This window comes from Artemia sp. Qi Xiang Cuo, chromosome 12 (assembly GCF_049724085.1).
Source record: "Artemia sp. Qi Xiang Cuo chromosome 12, ASM4972408v1, whole genome shotgun sequence".
NCBI lineage: Eukaryota > Metazoa > Arthropoda > Branchiopoda > Anostraca > Artemiidae > Artemia > Artemia sp. Qi Xiang Cuo.
The window spans coordinates 40,659,667-40,680,651 of record NC_142805.1 but is presented as its reverse complement, the minus strand read 5'-3'; the positions used below and the strand labels follow the sequence as shown (position 1 = coordinate 40,680,651).

General features: G+C 35.2%; 1 protein-coding gene across 2 annotated transcripts in view; it reads right to left on the bottom strand.

The window, feature by feature from the left end:
- LOC148946113 (PRELI domain-containing protein 2-like) overlaps nucleotides 1-20,985 on the bottom strand; it is a 68,776-nt gene that overhangs the window by 31,746 nt on the left and 16,045 nt on the right. The window contains exon 3 of one of the 2 annotated variants that reach the window (XM_089098114.1): nucleotides 15,143-15,309. In XM_089098114.1, coding sequence (XP_088954240.1) covers nucleotides 15,143-15,309 — 167 coding nt within the window. The remainder of the gene's footprint in view (nucleotides 1-15,142; nucleotides 15,310-20,985) is intronic. The other variant, XM_089098115.1, reaches the window with a different exon arrangement.

Here is a 20,985-nt window from a genome sequence, read left to right as displayed (position 1 = left end):
TTTTTTATAGAGTTCTAGTTTAGTTTAATTTTAGTTAAGAGTTTGATGTTTTACCTTTGAGTTTCGGTTAGAGTTTTAGTTTAGTTTAGTTTTAGTTAAGAGTTTGATGTTTTACCTGAGAGTCATAGCTTAGAGTTTTAATTAGAGTTTTAGTTTATTATAGTTTTAGTTAAGAGTTTAGAGTTTTATCTTAGAGTTTTAGCTTAAAGTTTTTGTTAGAGTTCTAGTTTATTTTAGTTTTAGTTAAGAGTTTAGAATCTTTAGCTTAGATTCGTAGTTTAGAGTTTTTGTTGAAGTTCTAGCTTATTTTAAGTTCATTTAAGAGTTTAGAGTTTTATCTTGGAGTCTTATCTTAGAGTTTTTGTAAGACATTAAGTTTAGTTTAGCAATATTTAATAGTTTAGAGTTTAATATTAGAATCATAGCTTAGAGTTTTAATTAAAGTTGTAGTTTAGTTAAGTTTTAGCTAAGAGTTTCGAGTTTTAGCTGAGTCATAGCTTAGAGTTTTTGTTAGAGTTCTAGTTTAGTTTAGTTTTAGTTAAGAGTTTAGAGTTTTAGCTTCGAGTCTTAGTTTAGAGTTTTTGTTGAAGTTCTAGTTTAGTTTAGTTTTAGTTTAGAGTTTTAGCTAAGACTTAGAGTTTCAATTAGAGTTCTAGTTTGGTTTAGTTTTAGTTAAGAGTTTAGAGTTTTTAGCTTAGAGTCTTAGCTTAGTTTTATTTAGAGCTCTAGTTTAATTTAGTTTTAGTTAAGAGTTTAGAGTTTTACCATAGAGTCTTATGTTAGAGTTTTAGTTAGAGTTAAAGTTTACTTTAGTTACAGTTAAGAATTTAGATTTTTACTTTAGAGTCATAGCTTAGAGTTTTACTTAAAGTTATAGTTTGGTTAAGTTTTAGTTAAGAGTTTAGATTTTTAGCTGAGTCTTAGCTTAGAGTTTTTGTTAGAGTTCTAGTTTAGTTTTAGTTAAGAGTTTAGAGTTTTACCTTGGAGTCTTAGCTTAAAGTTTTTGTTAGAGTTCTAATTTAGTTTAATTTTAGTTAAGAATTTGATGTTTTACCTTTGAGTTTCAGTTAGAGTTCTAGTTTAGTTTACTTTTAGTTAAGAGTTTAGTGTTTTACCTTAGAGTCATAGCTTAGAGTTTTTGTTAAAGTTCTAGTTTAGTTTAGTTTTAGTTAAGAGTTTAGAGTTTTACCTTAGAGTCTTAGCTTAAAGTTTTTTTTAGAGTTATAGTTTATTTTAATTTTATTTAATAGTTTTTTTTTTTACATTTGAGTTTAAGTTATAGTTCTATTTTATTTTAATTTTATTTATGAGTTTCATGTTTTACCCTAGAGTCTTAGCTTAGAGTTTTAGTTAGAGTTCTAGTTTAGTTTAGTTTTAGTTAAGAGTTTAGAATTTTAGCTTAGAGTCTTAGCTTAGAGTTTTTGTTAGAGTTCTAGTTTATTTTAGTTTTTGTTAAGAGTTTAGAGTTTTTAGCTTAGAGTCTTAGCTTAAAGTTTTTGTTGAAGTTCTAGTTTATTTTAGTTTTAGTTAATAGTTTAGAGTCTTAGCTTAGAGTTTTTGTTAGAGTTGAAGTTTAGTTTAGTAATAGTTAAGAGTTTAGAGTTTTTTGATTATAATCTTAGCTTAGATTTTTTGTTAGAGTTGATGTTTAGTTTAGTAATAGTTAATAGTTTAGAGGTTTAGCTTAGAGTCTTAGGTTAGAGTTATAGTTAGAGTTAAAGTTTAGTTTAGTTAAAGTTAAGAATTTAGAGTTTTAGCTTAGTGTCGTAGCTTAGATTTTGACTTAAAGTTCTAGTTTGGTTTAGTTTTATTTTAGAGTTTAGAGTTTTAGCTGAGTCGTAGCTTATATTTTTTGATAGAGTTATAGTTTAGTTTTATTTAATAGGTTAGACGTTTACCTCGGTGTCTTATATTAGAGTTTTGTTATATTTGATGTTTAGTTTAGTTATAATTAAGAATTTAGAGTTTTTAGCTTAGAGCCGTAGTTTAGAGTTTTTGTTGGAGTTCTAGTTTAGTTTAGTTAAGAGTTTAGAGTTTTATCATAGAGTCATAGCTTAGAGTTTTTGTTGAAGTTGAAGTTTAGTTTAGTCACAGTTAAGAATTTAGAGTTTTTAGCTTAGAGTCTTAGCTTAGAGTTTTACTTAGAGTTCTAGTTTAGTTTATTTTTAGTTAAGAGTTTAGAGTTTTATCTTAGAGTCTTAGCTCAGAGTTTTTGTTGAAGTTCTATTTTAGTTTAGTTAAGAGTTTAGAGTTCTACCTTAGAGTTTTAGCTTAGAGTTTTTCTTAGAGTTGAATTTTAGTTTATTTTTTGTTAATGGTTTTTATTTTTAGCTTGGAGTCTTAAATTAGAGTTTTAGTTAGAGTTCTAGTTTAGTTTAGTTTTAGTTAAGAGTTTAGAGTTTTACCTTAAAGTCTTAGCTTAGAGTTTTATTTAGAGTTCTAGTTTAGTTTAGTTTTAGTTAAGAGTTTTAAGTTTTACCTTAAAGTCTTAGATTAGAGTTTTAGTTAGGGTTGAAGTTTCATTTATTTTAGTTATAGTTAAGAGTTTATAGTTTTAGCTTAGAGTCCTTGCTTGGACTTGAAGTTAGATTTATTGTGTAGTTTAGTTTTATTTAATATTTATATTTTATATGTTTATCCTAGAATCTTAGCTTAGAGATATAGTTAGAGTTGAAGTTTAGTCTAAACTAGAATAACCACAAAATACCACAGTATTGCATAGAAATACCAAAACCATAGTAAAAGGCTAGGCTAGGTTAGAGGTTAGATTTCTCCACTTTTAAGTTAGAGGTTAGGTTTCTCCATGTTTAAGTTAGGTTAGATTAGGTTAGCTTAACATGAGCACTCATGATAATCTAACCTAATCTAACTGGTACACGGTCGACATGGGGGGATATATAGCTTTTTGCACCGCGGGACCCAGGAAGCGCTGGTGGGCATGGGAAGCGCCGTGGGAAGCGCCACGAGATTAGGTTAGGTTAATTCAGGTTAGGTAAGTTAGGTTAGGTTAGCTAAGTTAGGTTAGATTAGGTTAGCTAGTAAACATCTCTCCGTGTTTGAGTTAGGTTAGGTTAGGGTAGGCTAGATTAAGTTTTGTTAGGTTAGGTTAGGTTAAGTTAGGTTAGGTTAGCCTCCGTACGCGCGCGTACGTTGGCTCACCTAACCTAACCTAACTTAACCTAACCTAGAACTTTTAACTAAAACTAAACAAAACTAAAACGCTACGCTAAGAGTATAAGCTAAAAACTCTAAACTGTTAACTAAAACTAAAATATACTAGATCTCTAACAAAACTCTATGTTAAGACTCTAAGCTAAAACACCAAACTCTTAACTAAACTAAACTAGAACTCTAACTGAAACTCAAATGTAAAACATTAAACTCTTAACTAAAATTAAACTAAACTAGAATTCTAACAAAAAAAGTCTAAGTTAAGACTCTAAGCTAAAACTCGAAACTTTTAACTAAAACTTAGCCAAACTAAAACTTTAAGTCAAACTCTAAGGTATGACTCTAAGCTAAAACTCGAAACTTTTAGATGTAACTAAACTAAATTTCAACTCTAACTAAAACTCTAAGCTAAGACTCTAAGCTAAAAACTCTAAATTCTTAACTAAAACTAAACTAAACTAGAACTCTAACAAAAACTCTAAGCTTAGACTCTAAGCTAAAACTCGAAACTCTTAACCAAAACTTAACCAAACTATAACTTTAAGTAAAATTCTAAGCTAAGACTCTAAGCTAAAACTCTAAATTCTTAACTGTAACTAAACTAAACTAAACTAGAACTCTAAATAAAACTCTAAGCTAAGACTCTAAGCTAGAAACTCTAAACTCTTAATTAAAACTAAACTAAACTAGAACTCTAACAACAACTCTAAGCTAAGACTCTAAGCTAAAAACTCTAAACTTTTAACTAAAACTAAACCAAACTAAAACTCTAAGCTAAAAGGATGGGTACTTCAATTTGTAAATGGGTTTGGGATGGTCACTAAGAAAGGAACTTGCTCTGAAATGGTCTTTGAAAAGTATTTCTTGGTGTTGAGGTAACCAAAAAGCTGTAAAGTACAGTTGTAGGTGAAAAAGATGGGTACTTCAACTTGTAAAATGGGTTTATGAGGGACATTAAGAAAAGAACTGGTTCTGAAATGTCATTTGAAAAGTATTGCTTGGTGTTGGAGAATTCAAAAGCTGTAAAGTAAATTTGTGTGTAAGAAGGATGGGTACTTCAAGTTGGAAAATAGGTTTAGAAGGGACATTAAGAAAATAACTTGTTCTGAAATGCCTTTTTAAAAAGTATTGCTTGGTCTTGTGGCCTTCAAGAGCTGTAAAGTAATGTTGTGGTTGAAAAGTATGGGTACTTCAACTTGTAAAATGGGTTTAGGAGGGATATTAAGAAAAGAACTGGTTCTGAAATGCCTTTTGAAAAGTATTTCTTGGTGTTGGGGCATTCAAAAGCTGTAAAGTAAAGTTGTGGGTGAGAAGGATGGGTACTTCAAGTTGGAAAATAGGTTTAGAAGGGACATTGAGAAAATAACTTGTTCTGAAATGCCTTTTGAATAGTATTGCTTGGAGTTGGGGCATTCAAAAAGCTGTAAAGTAAAGTTGCGGGTGAAAACGATGGGAACTTCAACTTGTAAAATGAGTTTAGGAGGGATATTAAGAAAGTAACTTGCTCTGAAATGGTCTTTGAAAAGTATTTCTTGGTGTTGAGGTATCCAAAAAGCTGGAAAGTATAGTTTTGGATGAAAAAGATAAGTACTTCAAGTTGCAAAATGGGTTTAGGAGGGACATTAAGAAAGTAACTTGCTTGTCTTAGTCGATTACGTCATTCTATACCCATAAATGAATTCCCGTCATGACCTTCTGATAGGGTTCTACCGATTATGTAATCAATTTCTCAGAACTCCATTTGTCCTAGTTGATTACGTCATTCTATGTCCATAAATGGATTCCCGTTAGGACCTCCTGATAGGGTTCTACTGATTATGTAATCAATTTCTCAGAAATCCAATTGTCTTAGTCGACTACGTCATTCTATGCCCATAAATGAATTCCCGTCATGACCTTCTGATAGCGTTCTACCGATTATGTAATCAATTTCTCAGAAATCCATTTGTCCTAGTTTATTACGTCATTCTATGCCCATAAATGGATCCCCGTCATGACCTTCTGATAGGGTTCTACCGATTATGTAATCAATTTCTCAGAAATCCATTTATCCTAGTTGATTACGTCATTCTATGCCCAGAAATGCATTCCCGTCACGAGCTCCTTATAGGGTTCTACCGATTATGTAATCAATTTCTCGGGACTTCTCTCCCTTTGATTACGCAATCAATATATCTTCCCCACCTTCCCGTTAGAAACATCAAATTAATTTCCCTTTCGTGAATCAATAATTCCCCTTAGAAACAACAAATTAATTCCCATTTCGTGACATATCAATCAATCTTGACATCACCTGTTAGACATTATTAAACTTCGCCTGGAAACAATTTGATTAATGATTGACAGTACCTGTCAGACATTATTAAACTTTGCCCGGAAACAATTTGATTAATGACTGACAGCACAGGTGTTCCAAATTCCCAATCGCTTTAATTAACCACGTGTTCTCCCTAATGACTCTATGCACATGGCCAAAACAACAACAACAACAATATCGACCTTGGAAATTTAGGTCATTGACCCCATTAACCACGTGTTCTCCCTAGGGACTCTATGCCCATATTTGGGGTTAGGACACCATGACATACGCCTCAAGCATGTACATGTCCAAAACAACAACAAATACTATTTCTGGATCATAACATTTGCATCGAGCAACAACAAGAAGGAAGTGTCATTGACCTGCCCCCATTAGACTCAATAATCCATTAAAGTGAGAAAGTTTCTGTTTTTCCATTCTCACTGACAAAAACCATAAAAACAGACATAAATGTGAGAAAGTTCCTGTTTTTTCATTCTCACTGACAAAAACCATAAAAACATCCATAAATGTGACAAAATTCCTGTTTTTTCAAATTCTCACTGACAAAAACCATAAAAAGATCCATAAATGTGACAAAATTCCTGTTTTTCAAATTCTCACTGACAAAAACCATAAAACATCCATTAAAATTTAACCAAATCAAATTAGCGTAAGTGTATCCAAGCTATCAAAGAAAGTAAACAGATTTTTTGGCGAATGGTATCAAGTTTTCCATTTCAGGCCAACTAGAGGAGGTATGAAACTAAATTAAACACTACTATTTTTGTCAAGATTTTTAAAAGGGTGTATGTTGTTAAAAATTGCTGAAAATTTTTCTCCAGCATGTAAATAGCAGGCCAAACTATAAAGTCTTAAACAAGCGAAAATATTTAAATATTATTTTATTTTTCCCTGAAAAGACTATGTCAATATAAAACGAACAGAAATTAATTAAAAAAAAAAACTTTTTCCGCAAAATAAGTTTTTCAAAGAAAAGTAAAGAACTCCATAAAACCAAAAATGAGCAAAAATAAAATCAAATAATCTACCAAGCGTGTGTCATCCTCAAAGGCTTAATTTCCAGAACTTTCAACTACGTTGAACAAAATGGCTATCTGAAAATTCGGTTGGATGTGATGGTGGAAAAGGTGGGCGTAAGAGGGGGGTAAGTTACCCTCCAATCACTTTCGACTATTAAAAAGGGCACTAGCCCTCTCAATTTCCAATCGAATGAACCCTTTCTGAAGTTTCTACGACAACACTTTCTATAAAAACCTTATATGCCCCAAGGGCATAACTTAACACCCTTACCCTGAGGGCTGTGGGGGGGGGGTGTCATCCTCAAAGACCTAATTTCCAGAACTTTCAGCTACGTTGAACAAATGGGTATCTGAAAATTTTGATGGATGTGTTTGGGGAAATGGTGGGCGTGAGAGGGGGGATTGGTACCCTCCAATCACTTTCAACTATTACAAACGACAGTAACCCTCTCAATTTCCAATTGAGTGAGCCCCTTTTGAAGTTTCTACGACAATGCTGTCTGTAAAAACTTTATATGCCCCCAGAGCATAACTTACAACCTTTACTCTGGGGGCTCTTGGGGATTGTCATCCTCAAAGACATAGTTCCTAGAACTTTAAGATGCGCTGAATAAACTGGCTGTCTCTAAAATTTGATTGAATGTGTTTGGGAAAATGGTGGGCGTGAGAGGGTTAGTTGCTCTTCATTCACTTTCGACTATTAAAAAGGGGACTAGTCCTTTCAACTTCCAATCAAATGAGCCCTTTTTGTAGTTTCTACGACTAAACTTTCTATTAAAACCTTATATGCCCCCAGGGCATAACTTACAACCATCGCCCTGAGGGCTCTGAGGGGGTTATCATCATCAAAGACCTAATTCCCAGAACTTTCAACTACGTTGGACAAAATGGATATCTCCAAATTTTGATTGGATGTGTTTGGGGAAATGGTGGGCGTGAGAGGAGAGTTAGTTGCCCTTCAATTACTTTCGACTATTAAGAAGGGCACTAGCCCTTTCAATTTACAATCGAATGAGCCTTTTTTGCCAACATCGCTGTTGGCAAAGTTTCTACAACATCGCTTTCTATAAAAACCTTATATGCCCCAAGGGCGTAACTTACAACCCTTGCCCTAAGGGCTGTGCGGGGGGGGGAGGCAATGGCTATCTAAAAATTTTGATTGGATGTGTTTGGGGAAATGGTGGAGGTGGGAGGGGGGTTAGTTTTCCCTCCAATCACTTTCGATAAACAAAAAATCGCGAAGAAAGGAAACGAGGACAATTAACAGCCAGTGAAAAAATTGAAAAATTATGCAAATATTTCGGTCAAGACCTCCGCTTGACCGTCCTCAGTGCAGAATAAAACTGATAAAAATATAAAAACCAAACCTTACAATAAAAACACCAAACTAAAATTGGACGACCCTTTCCTAGTAACGGTGAATGGGTAACTGAATAAAAAACACAAGTCTAAATGGCATTTCAGAATTTCATTTTGCGTAAAGCACTTTTAAAGGCTGATCGCTTTCCAGTTTGATTGTTATCGGAGACTCTATTCGATTGCACAATATAACTTTGTGGATGTATGTAAAAACGATCAGAATTAATAATTTTGTCATAAATGGGACTTGGAAAAATTTCTCCAGTGTCTCTATTGAGAGCTACCTTTTGGTGAATGTGCTTTTTTATTTCAACTGCCTCCCTGAAAACTTGCGTGAGACCTTTAACGGGGGCAACGATGGAGGCCTCGTCAAACAAAATGAAATGGTGTGGATTCTCGTACACATGTTGCGCCAAGGCGGAATCAAAAACCTCAGGCTTTTGGCGTAACCTCATTGCCTTGTCGATTGAGGACTTGTGCTCAGATAACCTCTCCCCCAATTGCTGTTGGGTTCTACCAGCATAAAAACAGCCACAAGAACAAGAAATTCTATAAACACCACTGCCCAGAATGGGGCTGGTTTTATCTTTGCCGTTGTTAAAAAAGTTCTGTGTAATATTTGAATTTTTAAAGGCGACGCTAAGTTTATGTTTTTTAAGGATTCTTTTCAATTTGTCACTCAATTTTGGAATGTAGGGTAGAACAGTGAAAAGTCCTCGTTTCCTTTCTTCGCGATTTTTTGTTTATCATGATTAGCCAGTGTGGTCTCAGAAATTATTTAATCACTTTCGACTATTAAAAAGGACACTAGCCCGTTCAATTTACAATAAAATGAGCCCTTTTCGAAGTTTCTACGACAACTCCTTCGATAAGAAGTACCCTGGTCTAAGACTAAAAAACAATAAAAACAAAATGGCTATCTCAAAATTTTGATTGGATGTGTCTGGGGAAATGGTGGGCTTTGAAGCGGTGTTAGTTGCCTTCCAATCCCTTCGACTAACAAAAAGGACACTAGTCATTTCAATTTTCAATCGAATGAATCCTTTTTGAAGTTTCTACGACAACACTTTTTATAAAAAAAAAGTTACCTTATAAGCAACCTTATATGCCCCCAGGGCATAACTTAAAACCCTTACCCTGAGGGCCGGGGGAGTGTTTCATTCTCAAAGACCTAATTCCCACAATTTTCAACTACGTTGAACAAAATAGATATCTCAAAATTTTGATTGGATGTGTTTGGGGAAATGTGGGCGTGAGAGGGGGGTTAGTTGCGCTTCAATCACTTTCAACTATTAAAAAGGGCACTAGCCCTTTCAATTTACAATCGAATGAGCCCTTTTTGCCAACATCGCTGTTGGCAAAGTTTCTACAACATCGCTTTCTATAAAAACCTTATATGCCCCCAGATCATAACTTACAACCCTTACCCTAAGAACTGTGGGAGGGGGCGGGGTTTTCATCCTTAAAAACCTAATTTCCCAAACTTTCAACTATATTGAACAAAATGGTTTACTAAAAATTTTGATTGGATGTGTTTGGGGAAATGGTGGGCTTGGAAGGGGTGTTAGTTGCCTTCCAATCCCTTTCGACTATCAAAAAGGGCACTAGCCATTTCAATCGAATGAACCCTTTTTGAAGTTTTTACGACAACACTTTCTATAAAAAAAAGTTACCTTATAAGCAACTTTATATGCCCCCAGGGCATAACTTAAAACCCCTACCCTGAGGGCTGTGTGGGAGTGTGTCGTTCTCAAAGACCTAATTTCCAAAACTTTCACCTAAGTTGAACAAAATGGCTATCCCAAAATTTTGATTGGATGTATTTGAGGAAATATGGGTGTGAGAGGGGGGTTAGTTGCCCTCCAATCACTTTCGACTATTAAAAAGGGCACTAGCCTTTTCAATTTCCAATCGAATGAGCCCTTTTTCATATTTCTAAGAAAAAGCTTTTAATAAAAATCTTATATACCCCCAGGGCATAACTTACAACCTTAGCCCTCAGAGCTCTCGGGGGAGTGTCATCCTCTAAGACCTAAATTCCAAAGCCTTCATCTACGTTGAACAGAATGGTTATCTCAAAATTTTGATTGGATGTCCTTGGGGAAATGGTGAGCGTGGAAGGGATTAGTTGCCTTCCAATCACTTTCAACTATTAAAAAGGGCACTAGCCCTCTCAATTTCCAATTGAATGAGCCCCTTTTGAAGTTTCCACGACAACGCTTTCTACAAAACCTTTGATTTCCCCAGGGCATAACTTACAACCCTTGCCCTGTGGGGGGGGGTCATCCTCAAAGACCTAATTTCCAGAAGTTTCAACTACGTTGAACAAAATGGCTATCTCAAAATTTTGTTTGGATGTGTTTGGGGAAAAGGTGGGCGTGAGAGGGGTGTTAGTTGCCCTCCAATCACTTTGGACTATTAAAAAGGGCATTAGCCCTTTCAATGTCCAATCTAGTGAGTCCTTTTTGAAGTTTCTATGACAAAGCTTTCTATAAAAAGCTAATATGCCCCCAAGGCATAACTGACTACCCCGGTCCCCAGGTCTGTGGGGAGAGTGTCTCCCCTAACAACCTGTTTTTTGTATTAAATTAAGCTATGTAGAGCCAAATGGCCTTAATAGAACTTTGTTTAAAAGGGTGTGGAGAATCTGTGTTTGTGGAAGGGGTGTTAGTTGCCTTCCAATCACTTTCGTCTATTAAAAAGGGCACTAGCCATTCCAATGTCCAATCGAATGAGCTTTTTTCGAAGTTTGTACGAGAACTCCTTCGATACGAAGCGCCCTGGTCTAAAGGGAAAAAAATAATACTTTGTGCCAACGTCATTCTTTACTTAGGCAGCGCTTTTCCGCTGCCTATGATATACTAATTTTGACGATAAGTTTAGCCAGGTGTGTCTTGTCAAGGTTTAATAAGCAGGTATATGCACATGTATGGCAAATAAACACAGTTTCTGTTGCGGTTCTTTATATTTCCAACACTCCACAGGTTTCAGGTAGGATGAAAGCATGGATTTTCATAGATATACTGATTGTGACTATAGGTTCAGCCATTTGTGTCTTGTTAAGCCATGAAAAAGCAACCACATGTACATGTAGCCTAACCAGAAGAAGGGACACCTAGTATAATTTATTTATTGAATAGGCTGAATTGCTCCACAGATGCTGTTTGTGTCTGTAGAGGTGGGTTCATTACAAATAGTTGTAGGTAATTATGTAGGGGTACATGATAAGGAAGGCATTCGTTGGTCAACTTTTCTTATACAACATAAATCAAATAGAATAAAAGAAAAAATATACCATTTGATTCTCCATTTCACGTAATTTGATTCTCCTTTCCAAATGTAATAGCCGCCACCGTTTTAATTGTGCTTCAGCATCAACCCCTAGCCAGATATATGCTTAGGCTATGCTCAAAAGTTTGCTTATTTTGTGGGTCTGTGCTACCTTTTGTGCTTATGTCTCATGAACAGTTGGTCCAAAATTCATAATGAAAGGAATTAAAAAATTAAAAAATTAAATCACCAATATTTTGCATATAGCCTAATGTTATATTTGGCCATACTAGCGGAATGATGCTGAGGCACAATTAAAATTGTAGCGTTTTTACATTTATAAAGAACATTAAATGAGAATCCAATAGAATATTTTTTTTCTGATTTTTTCCTACCACACACTAATCCAGTGTAGCTTGTCCCATCTTTTGAACTAAACACTAGGCCTATTGAATTGAAATCCTTACTCCATTAGGGCGATGAGGGCGATGTGTGACACATGCTGAAAGCTTCAGCTTAGTACCGTCAACCATTCCTGAAGCATTTCTGATGCGTCTGCTTTACAACCTGTGTGGGCGTAGTGTGTTTCGGATTAGTTCCATACAGTTTTTATATATCCCAAATCTGTCACCTTAATATCCTTAGATTTAACAGCAGTAGTAGTAGTAGTAGCCAGTAGAATTAATTGTAGCGGCAGTAACAGTAGTAGTAGTATGAGTAGAAGCAGTAGCATTAGGATGCAAATATTTTCTTTTGGTTAGTTCAACATCCCTCACAATAAGCCCTGTTATTTTCAACTTCACATACCAAACTGTTCCAAAGATATTGCTGTTAAACCCTTTTGACAACCTGCATACAGACGGCGAGTTGTGATTCAGTTCACCTTCCCCCCTCAAAATTCTCTGAAAATTTCACCTTCATAGCCTTAGGTATAGCTGTAATAGTAGTCACAGTAGTAGTATTGATATTACTAGTAATAGTATTTAATAGCGGTAGTACTACTAGCATTAGCAGTATTAACATATTGCCTTTGGGTTAGTAGAACATCCTTCTCATAAAGTCCTAGAAGTTTCAACTTAATAAAATTAGCGATTGCTATGACATTGCTGATGACAGTGTACATGCACATAGCGAATTTTGATTTTGTTTGAATTTCCTCTTAATACTGTAAATTAAGTAGTGTGGTAGTCGTAGTGGTGGTACTTGTAGAAGTGTTGGCAAAATAGAGGTATTATCTTTTTGACCATATCCCTTATCATTTCCTGAATTTTCCAAATTAATATACTCAGTCGTTCCTGTGTTACACCCTTTTGACAATCCGTATACACATAACGTGTTTTGATTTAGTTCAAAACTTTCCTCGACATTCTCTGAATAGCTCACATGAATGCCCTTCGTCTTCTTAGAAAGTAAAGTTCAAATATGCATACCTTTCTTAATAACATATACTATGTGCTAACAATGAACGAATTGCTTAAATTACAGCCCTTGTCCTGAGGACTGTGGGGAGGTTGACATCTCCAAAGACATTATTACTGGACCTTTCAAAAAGGCTGAACAAAATAGATTTCTTAAAATTTCTATCGGATATGTCATGGGGAATGATAAGCTTGGGGGGGGCTGATTGCCCTCCATTAATTTTTAACTCTTAAAAAGGGCACTAAAACTTCCGACTTCCAATTAAATGAGCTCCACCCGACTCAAAGTTCATATCGACCACCCGTCCCATAAAAACCTTAAGTACCCCGGGGCAAAGATTACAACCCTTGCCCATGGGCTCTAGAGGATTGCGTACACCCAAAAGACATTGTTATATGATTTATAGACTATTGGTACCAAAATGGCTTTCTCACAATTTCAATTGAATGCGTTTCTGAAAAATCAGATGTCAGGGAGGGGGGGGCTATTTGCTGTCCATTATGTTTGAATCTTAAAAGAAAACTAGAACTATACATTTTCTATCAAATAAGCCTCTTCTAAAGTTCACACGGCCATCCCTCCATAAAAACCTTATATGCCCCCGGGGCATAACTTACAAACCTTACCCCCAGACTCTGGAGGATTCTGTCAACCCCAAAAGCCTTATTATATGGTCTTTGGACTATTTTTGAACTAAAAAGGCACTAGCCCTTTCAATTGAATTCCTTTCCATTCGAATGAGCCTTTTTCAAATTTCTTGCGACAACTAATCGCCATTTCAAAATTTCTATCAGATGCATTTCGGGAAAATACGAGGTGTGTGTGTGTGTGTGTGGAGGGGGATATCCACCCTCCGATCACTCTAGATCTTAAAAAGGGCACTAGAACTACTGATTACCAATCCAACGAGCCCCATCCGAAGTTTATACGATCACCCTTTCTATATAAACCTTACATCCCCCAGGGCATCACTTGCAACACTTGCCCTGAGGGCTGCGGGAGGGGGGGGGGGTCATCCTCAAGGACATAAATTTCCGAACCTTTCAACTACGTTGAACAAAATGGCTATCTCAAAATTTTGATTGGCTCTGTTTGAGGAAATGGTGGGCGTCGGGGGGAGGGGGGTTAGTTGCCCTCCAATCACTCTCGACTATCAAAAAGGACACTAGCCCTTTCAAGTTCCAATCTAAAGAGCCCTTTTCGAAGTTTCTACGACAACTCCTTCGATACGACGTGCCCTGGTCTAAGACTAAAAAATAATAATAATAATAATAAATAAATAAATAAATAAATGATACATTGTGCCCACATCTAGAAGGCCCCCATGCCTTCTCAAGACCACAACACAATTTGGGCTTTACTGAAAACAAAATAAATTTTAAATGTTTTCACTTTTCTTACTTTCATAAATAAAAAAAATTATCAAAACTTTAAGAAATAAATTTCAGTATGTCAGCTATACTGACCATCCATGGTTATATATTTTTTGTTTTGTTTTTTCTAGTAAAGCGCAAATTATGTTTTGGTCTTCAGAAGGCATGGGGGTTATCAGCCCTAATCACTGCTGCCCACCACTTCAAATTATGCACAAAACTTTCCCGATTTGTTGCCTTTCTTTAATTTTTAGACTGTTTAGACAGTCCGTCAAAAGTTGGTTCAAAATTCAAAATACAGACAACATGAAAACAAAAACAATAAAATCAGTAAACGTTTTTATGTAGTTTAGAGTTATATCTGGCCCCATTAAGGGGAACAGGAATTGTTATAATGGCTTTGATTATTATTTTTGTATAGGGCATTAAATGGAGGGCAAGACGGTATATTTATTCATTTTTCTATTTGATTTCTAATAGATAAGCAAAATTAACCAAGGAGGGCCTGCCTTACCATACACCCATGTGCAACTACCATCAAATATGTTGAATATATTCGCCTATACAGACATAATAATAACTCTGGAGCCATTCAGCCTTCAGCCTATTCAATAATGTAATTGCTTCCAGGCATTCCATCTTCTGCTTAAATATGCAATTGTCTGCTTATTCAGAGCATAATAAAACACGAATGGCTAAAACCATACTCAAGTTTAGCGTATCTATGAAAATCCACGCTTTCATTCTATCTGAGACCTGTCCATTATTAAAAACTACAAAGAACTTAACGACAAAAGTGAGAAAAACAATGTTTGTTCATAAGAAAAAAAAAAAAATAGAATTTGAAGGTACTTTTAGTTCAAATTTAACACTTCTAGTCTAGTGTATAATACCCGCCATTCCTTTGCATGTTTATTGACGCTGCTGGTCCAGGAGATTCATTCAAAACCCAAAACCTTTCGTGCGCATGTCTTTATCCTTTATACCATAAGGAACCGCATTAGTCTTATCATAAAGTAATTACAGTTCATTTTAGTTTAAATTAAACGCTTGTTCTGATTCGACTCCGAACAAAATAAAGGCAAACACACTCAGTGGTCAAATCTTAAGCGACCAAATTTATCAATATGATCAATAATGTCACTAACATTTACAACTGGTTATCTGAGGTGTTTTTACTTGAATAGGTAGAAAATTAAATAAGTTACCAGCTTTGATTCTTACTACACTGTCGAAAAACGGAAGTCTCTGTCATTTCAGTAAACTGAGAGAGGGTTAAGTTGCGACTTTTTACTTTCATTATTCTTCTGTCTTTATAAATCCAACATTCCTCTTCATATTGCACAGCTTCAATATTCAAAGCTTCAACCTGCAACTTTAATTTATTACTCTCTAAAAATTCCTCAATTTCATGCATCTATAACTACTTGATTTTTCATATTGACAAAAATGTTTATACAAGATGTAAATGATTCAGTAAAAAAGTATTTAGCACAACTTTTCGTATGTAATTAGATTCTACTCTCAATACATTTTATTGACAATTTATATAATCCCGAAGAAATTCCCTGATAATGAGGATTAATACAGTATCCCAAAATAACAAGTAAAAATTTGAATAAAACCTTAAAAAATATGATAAAATAAAAATTATATATTCTTTGTCGCTTCATTCGCATTCATTATGAACTCAGCAAGTAAATGCATCATAGAGCATTGGTACAATTGTTTTTGTAAATATTCATTTAGAATTTGCTTGGTATTTTGCAACCTGATTTGTCAGCTAGATCATTTGCCAACTTCAGGGCTTCCTTATGATAAAGATACAGCAATTTATTGAAAAATTCCAATGTACCTACAATAAAATAAAGCTTTTCTTTTTCGGAAAAAACACAGTGTATAGAGCATATGCTATGGTTATTATAATACACTATATACCGTATACTATAGGCAGTGGGATTTCCAAAATTTAAATTAAACAGTAAGGGTTTCTTCAAGAATTTGTGGCATTACTTGAGTATTACGGTACTTGAGTTTTGTTTCGATTAAAATACGGAATTAAGTTTAATTTCAAGGACAAAAAACGTAATGAAAATGATCGGTTAACTCAATCCGTTCTGATTGTTAAGTTAACTTCTTAATTTTACAGAAACAAAAACCAATAGAAGCAATAGTAGGTAAATCAACTCTAAAGATACAAAAATCCATAAAAAGTAAAAACCAATATGAATAAAGTAGAAGACGTACTTTAAAGATACTATTGGCAAACATAAGAATGACGTGAAATATAACAATGAAAGGAGGACGATGATTCACTATTTTAATATCTTCACCTGTGTCCTATTTACTAAAATTCAAGACTAAAAATTGATCTAAATATTGAACAATGAGCTTATTTAATTCAGAGCTAACTTTAATATCTTTCCACTAAAAAAAAAAACTGTTTCTTAGAAAGAAACAAAAATATACGAAATGACAAGTAATAATTTTGGCTGGGGGGAGGGGGGGGGGTAATTTTACACTGAAAATTAACAGTGAAAGAAAATTCAATTGTTAAGTCACTGAATAAAAATAATTCTACAATGCAACATATCATATGAAGATTTGAGTTACTGGTTCACATAATTCCCCCTATTTTTCATTTTATTTCCCTACTGGAGATCGAAAAGTAATATACTATAACAATTAAGAAAATGGAGCGTCTGCTCTTTGGATATCCGATTTCCCCTAATTAGTTTTCAGTGACTTCTTGTCAAATCTCCTCTCTGTACTTTTCAACGAGATTACCTGGTCTGTGCTATTCCCACATACATAGGATCAGGCTTTCATAATCTCTTGAAGAATGAAAGACAGAAAACGTGGTTTTGAAAGTGTTCGTCCAGTCTCCCCCTCTTAAATTTTTAAAACTATGTGAGTTATGACTTTCTGATTGGCTAAGGAAATAATTATATCTCTTATTGATCTAAGGCCTTTTGAGAACTCAAATTCACTTCAACATCCCAGTATATTATTCATCTCGTTGTACTTCTTTTTTATTTTTACCCATTAGTGTTTTCTGGATACATTGACAGAATTTTCCAAATTCTGTCGAAGCCTGATACTTGGCTAAATCTAATTTCCATTGATCTCCAAAAAGCCTTTGACCTTCTTAATATTAATGTGTTAGTTGAGAAATTCGTCGCTGAATTTAATATTGACCTTTTCCTTGTTGCTTGCTTCTTTTTCATCGAATAGATAACAAGCAGTCAAATATCTGAATCCTTATTCAAATTCCCACCTTTTCTACAACGGATTACCCCAAGGTGATCTTGAAGGTGTCCTCATTTTTTCAGTTTTTCATATTAACACCCCTGCTCAGGAATTTCCTGACATATGGAAATTTGTCAGTGACCAAATGGTCTTAGCAACCAGGTATGAAAAGTTAATGGGCAACCCTATGAGCTTCCTCAATAACATCGCACGAGATACCTCAGACTTGACATTAGGTTCAACCAGGGCCGTCACATATGGGGGGAAGGGGGTGACTCCCCCCCCACTGTTTTGGTCACTCGGTAAAAAAATTAAGTCTGTAAAATCATGGCGCGCCGTGCCAAGATTTTTCCGACACCGCTAAAATTCTTTGTACGATTCAATAAAGACCACGAGAATGCTAACATGTCATCTGGAGAAATTTTGAACTTGGTCGGTAAACGCAGCAGTTTTACCGACTCCTTCCGTGGTTTTACAGATGGTCCCACAATTTTCCATTTGGTTAAATAAACAGCATTAAAATAGTGACATAACATGTACCGAAATCTAAATATCGGTTGGTAAATGCAGCGGTTTTACCGACTCTTGCAGTGATTTTATGTACTGTATTCGAAACGGATGTTATGCTAATTATTGACAAAAAACAGTCGGTAAAAAATGACCAGCCAGTCGGTAAAATATCTAGCCCCCCCCTCCCCCCAAGCATTTTGGCTAGTAGCGACACTGGGTTCAACCCATCTAAATCCCAGAATATGCCAACAAGTTTTCTTACAATCCTCGCCCCTTTTCTTAGCACTATCACTCCTGAAATTTCTGCATCCTCCTGGAAATTACTTGGCGTCACAACTCCTTCTAATTTAAAACGGAATATCAACTTAAAACATCATCCGCAAAGCTAATTATTCTTCCTAAAGCTCCTTGATAGGTTTAGCACCGCCCTTTCTCATTCTTTAAGGGCCTCTTTGTTTGCCCTCAACTCAAATATACAAGTCCAGTTTGGCCCCCCATCGCTTCAAGCGAAGAGCTGGACGAAACTGAATCCATCCAAAAAAAGAACCATGTGAACAAGTTTTAAAACATGTAAAGTCCCATAAATTCTCCTTAGAAAGAGCAAGGTTAGAAACACTTGAGTGCAGGAGAATTACGTTGTGCCTCCGTTTTTCAAAAAATACAGTGCTAAACCCTGACACGAAAAACACTGTCCCCAAAAGACATTCCCCATCCAGATTCTGCCCGCCCTGGTGCTGTTTCTCAGCCTGCGCCCATTGTCCCCAGTTTGCTGCCCTACTTATAGACACGAAAAAAATTCTGTCCCCTATATAACTGAACAAATTAATAACCATCTAAATAACTTACCTCTACCTTGTTATCTTAACCATTTCCCTCGTTTATCCCTCTTTGTGTTTTCATTAAACATTTTTGATTTCTACACAATTTCCACTAGTTTTGCTTGTTTTCAATGTTTTCGATGTGTTATTACTTACATTTTTTTTTACTCATCTTATTAAGCTACAGTTTTACCTAAATGAATTATTATTAACAGTGTGCTGCTATATGTTAATGAGTTATTCAGCACATTTTATATTACTTTCTATTTTAAACCATTTTCTTCTTCTTCTATTTAACAGCAAGCGGGCTTTTCAGTAATACTATTTAGCCCTTTTCCTTTTGCTTCACTTTGTGGGCTACAGAGCTACTACCTTGATTGCCTCATATTTATTAGATATTTTCAGATATCTTTCAGTAGGTCTTTCGACTCTAGGAGTTCAAATATAAGCTGATAGATGTCGATTTCTATGCTCTGTGTGCAGGTATAGTTGGCTAGTCTCTTGGCTGATAGTTAGATTTTGTGGTGTTTGAAGCATTTTCGCAGTTTACAAAGCAGAGTATGTTTTACAGACGTCAGTATATTACATTCAAATAGGCAATGGTCAATTGTTTCATTATTCATATTACAATGCCTGCAAAGAGGGGACAAAGGAATTTAACCACTTGAATTAGAAGACTTACACGAGAATGCAAGAAAATTTAGTCCATTTTTTCCAGAAGGAATTCTATGGTAGATTTTAGAAAAATACTTATTATGAAAGGGGGAAAGGATATGATTTTTCTGATCAAAATTAGTATCTGATAGTCTCCATCAAAAAATATCTCTAATCGGGATTGGTGTCCCAATTGGCTGGTCAATACTTAAAGCATTTTTTGGTATTTAATCAACCTGATGATTAGCACTTATACCAGAGTGGCTAGGAATATACTGAAAATAAGTTCTTATACCACTTGAAGCAAGATTATCTATAATACTGAGACAATGATAAGTGTCAATGTCCAAATTAGACTGAGGAGCTGAGGACAGCAACTCAAGGATTGATAAAGAGTCGGAATATACTATAATATTATTTGAATTTGGAATCACAGGTTGGTTTTACTTCAGGTGTTCTAATGACATGATTATGGCATTTAACTCAGCAAAAATTCTAGATACATTATTCTATAATTTCTCGCCCCTTGAAATAGTCAGGAGAGGACGGAAAGCACCACTTGCTACCTCCTCATTCATTTTGGACCCATCAACAAATATTTGGAAGTGGTTTTTATAGGTAACTATATTAAATTCAGCAAATTTTTTCTGGACAAAAGCACTGGGGGTTAAATCTTTATTCCACTCTGAGAAATCAGTATTTATTATGGGAATTGACCAATTCCATGGAGGGGATTCGGGGAAAGTAGGTGCAATAGATTTTGCCGGTACGGGGAACTTCTTCTGAATGTTGGCATACTCATCTGCAATGCCTCTATACATGGCTGGATTTCTTAACCAATTATGTAGGGTGTGTGAGCTATTTGATTCAATTTTTGTAAGATGTTTTGTAAAGAGAAAGCTACGTCTCTCCCTTATTGTTGTTAATCCACTCTCCATAAGCAGAAACTTGGTGCTTGTGGGTTTTCTAAGACCAAATGTGAGACGTATTATATCATTTTGTGTTGTTTCAATTTTTTGCATCTGGGTCTTTGCACATGCACCACAGACGATGATCGCATAGTCAAAATGGGGTCTTATATGTGACTTATAAAACTGGAGTAAGGTTTTCTCCTTACAACCCCAGGATGTGGAAAGAAGTCTTTTTAGTATGCTTGTTTTTCTATAGCATTTTTTTATTGTGTTTGAAATGTGGAGGTGAAAATTAAGTTTTTGGTCAAGTATGAGACCTAGATAATTAATATGATTATCTTCTGGAATAGTTGTTCTATTTAGAGTTAGTTTTGCATTAACATGGCTTCGCTTTCGGTGAAATTGGATTATTTTTGACTTGGTAGGTGCACTGGGTAAATCTGAATGTTGAGAGAATTTTTCAAATTAGAAAAGTGACTTTTTCAGATTCGACTGTGCTATCTCAAAGGCGTCGCCAGATGACCATAGCACCAGATCGTACCATATTGTAGATTCGTGTGGGGGAGGTTCATGTCCCAGAGATATAGGGCAATGTGGAGGCAACAGAGGACTGCTCCCTGAGGTAGGCCTTTGGTTAACGTCTTTTGGGATGAAGAGGCTGAACCAACACAAACAATGAAACTTCGCACTTCTATGAAGCATTGTATAAAAAATACTAGCTTGGGGGGTAGTCCAAGGTTTGCAAGTTTGTTTAAAAGGATTTGGTGGCTAACATTGTCATATGCCCCTTCAAAATATAGGAAAACTCCAACTAGAACATTATTTTTTGAGAAAGATTCATTTATTGCATTTGTTAGCAAAATGAAAGCATCTGTTGAGGAGTGGTGTTTCCTGAATCCAGTTTGAGTG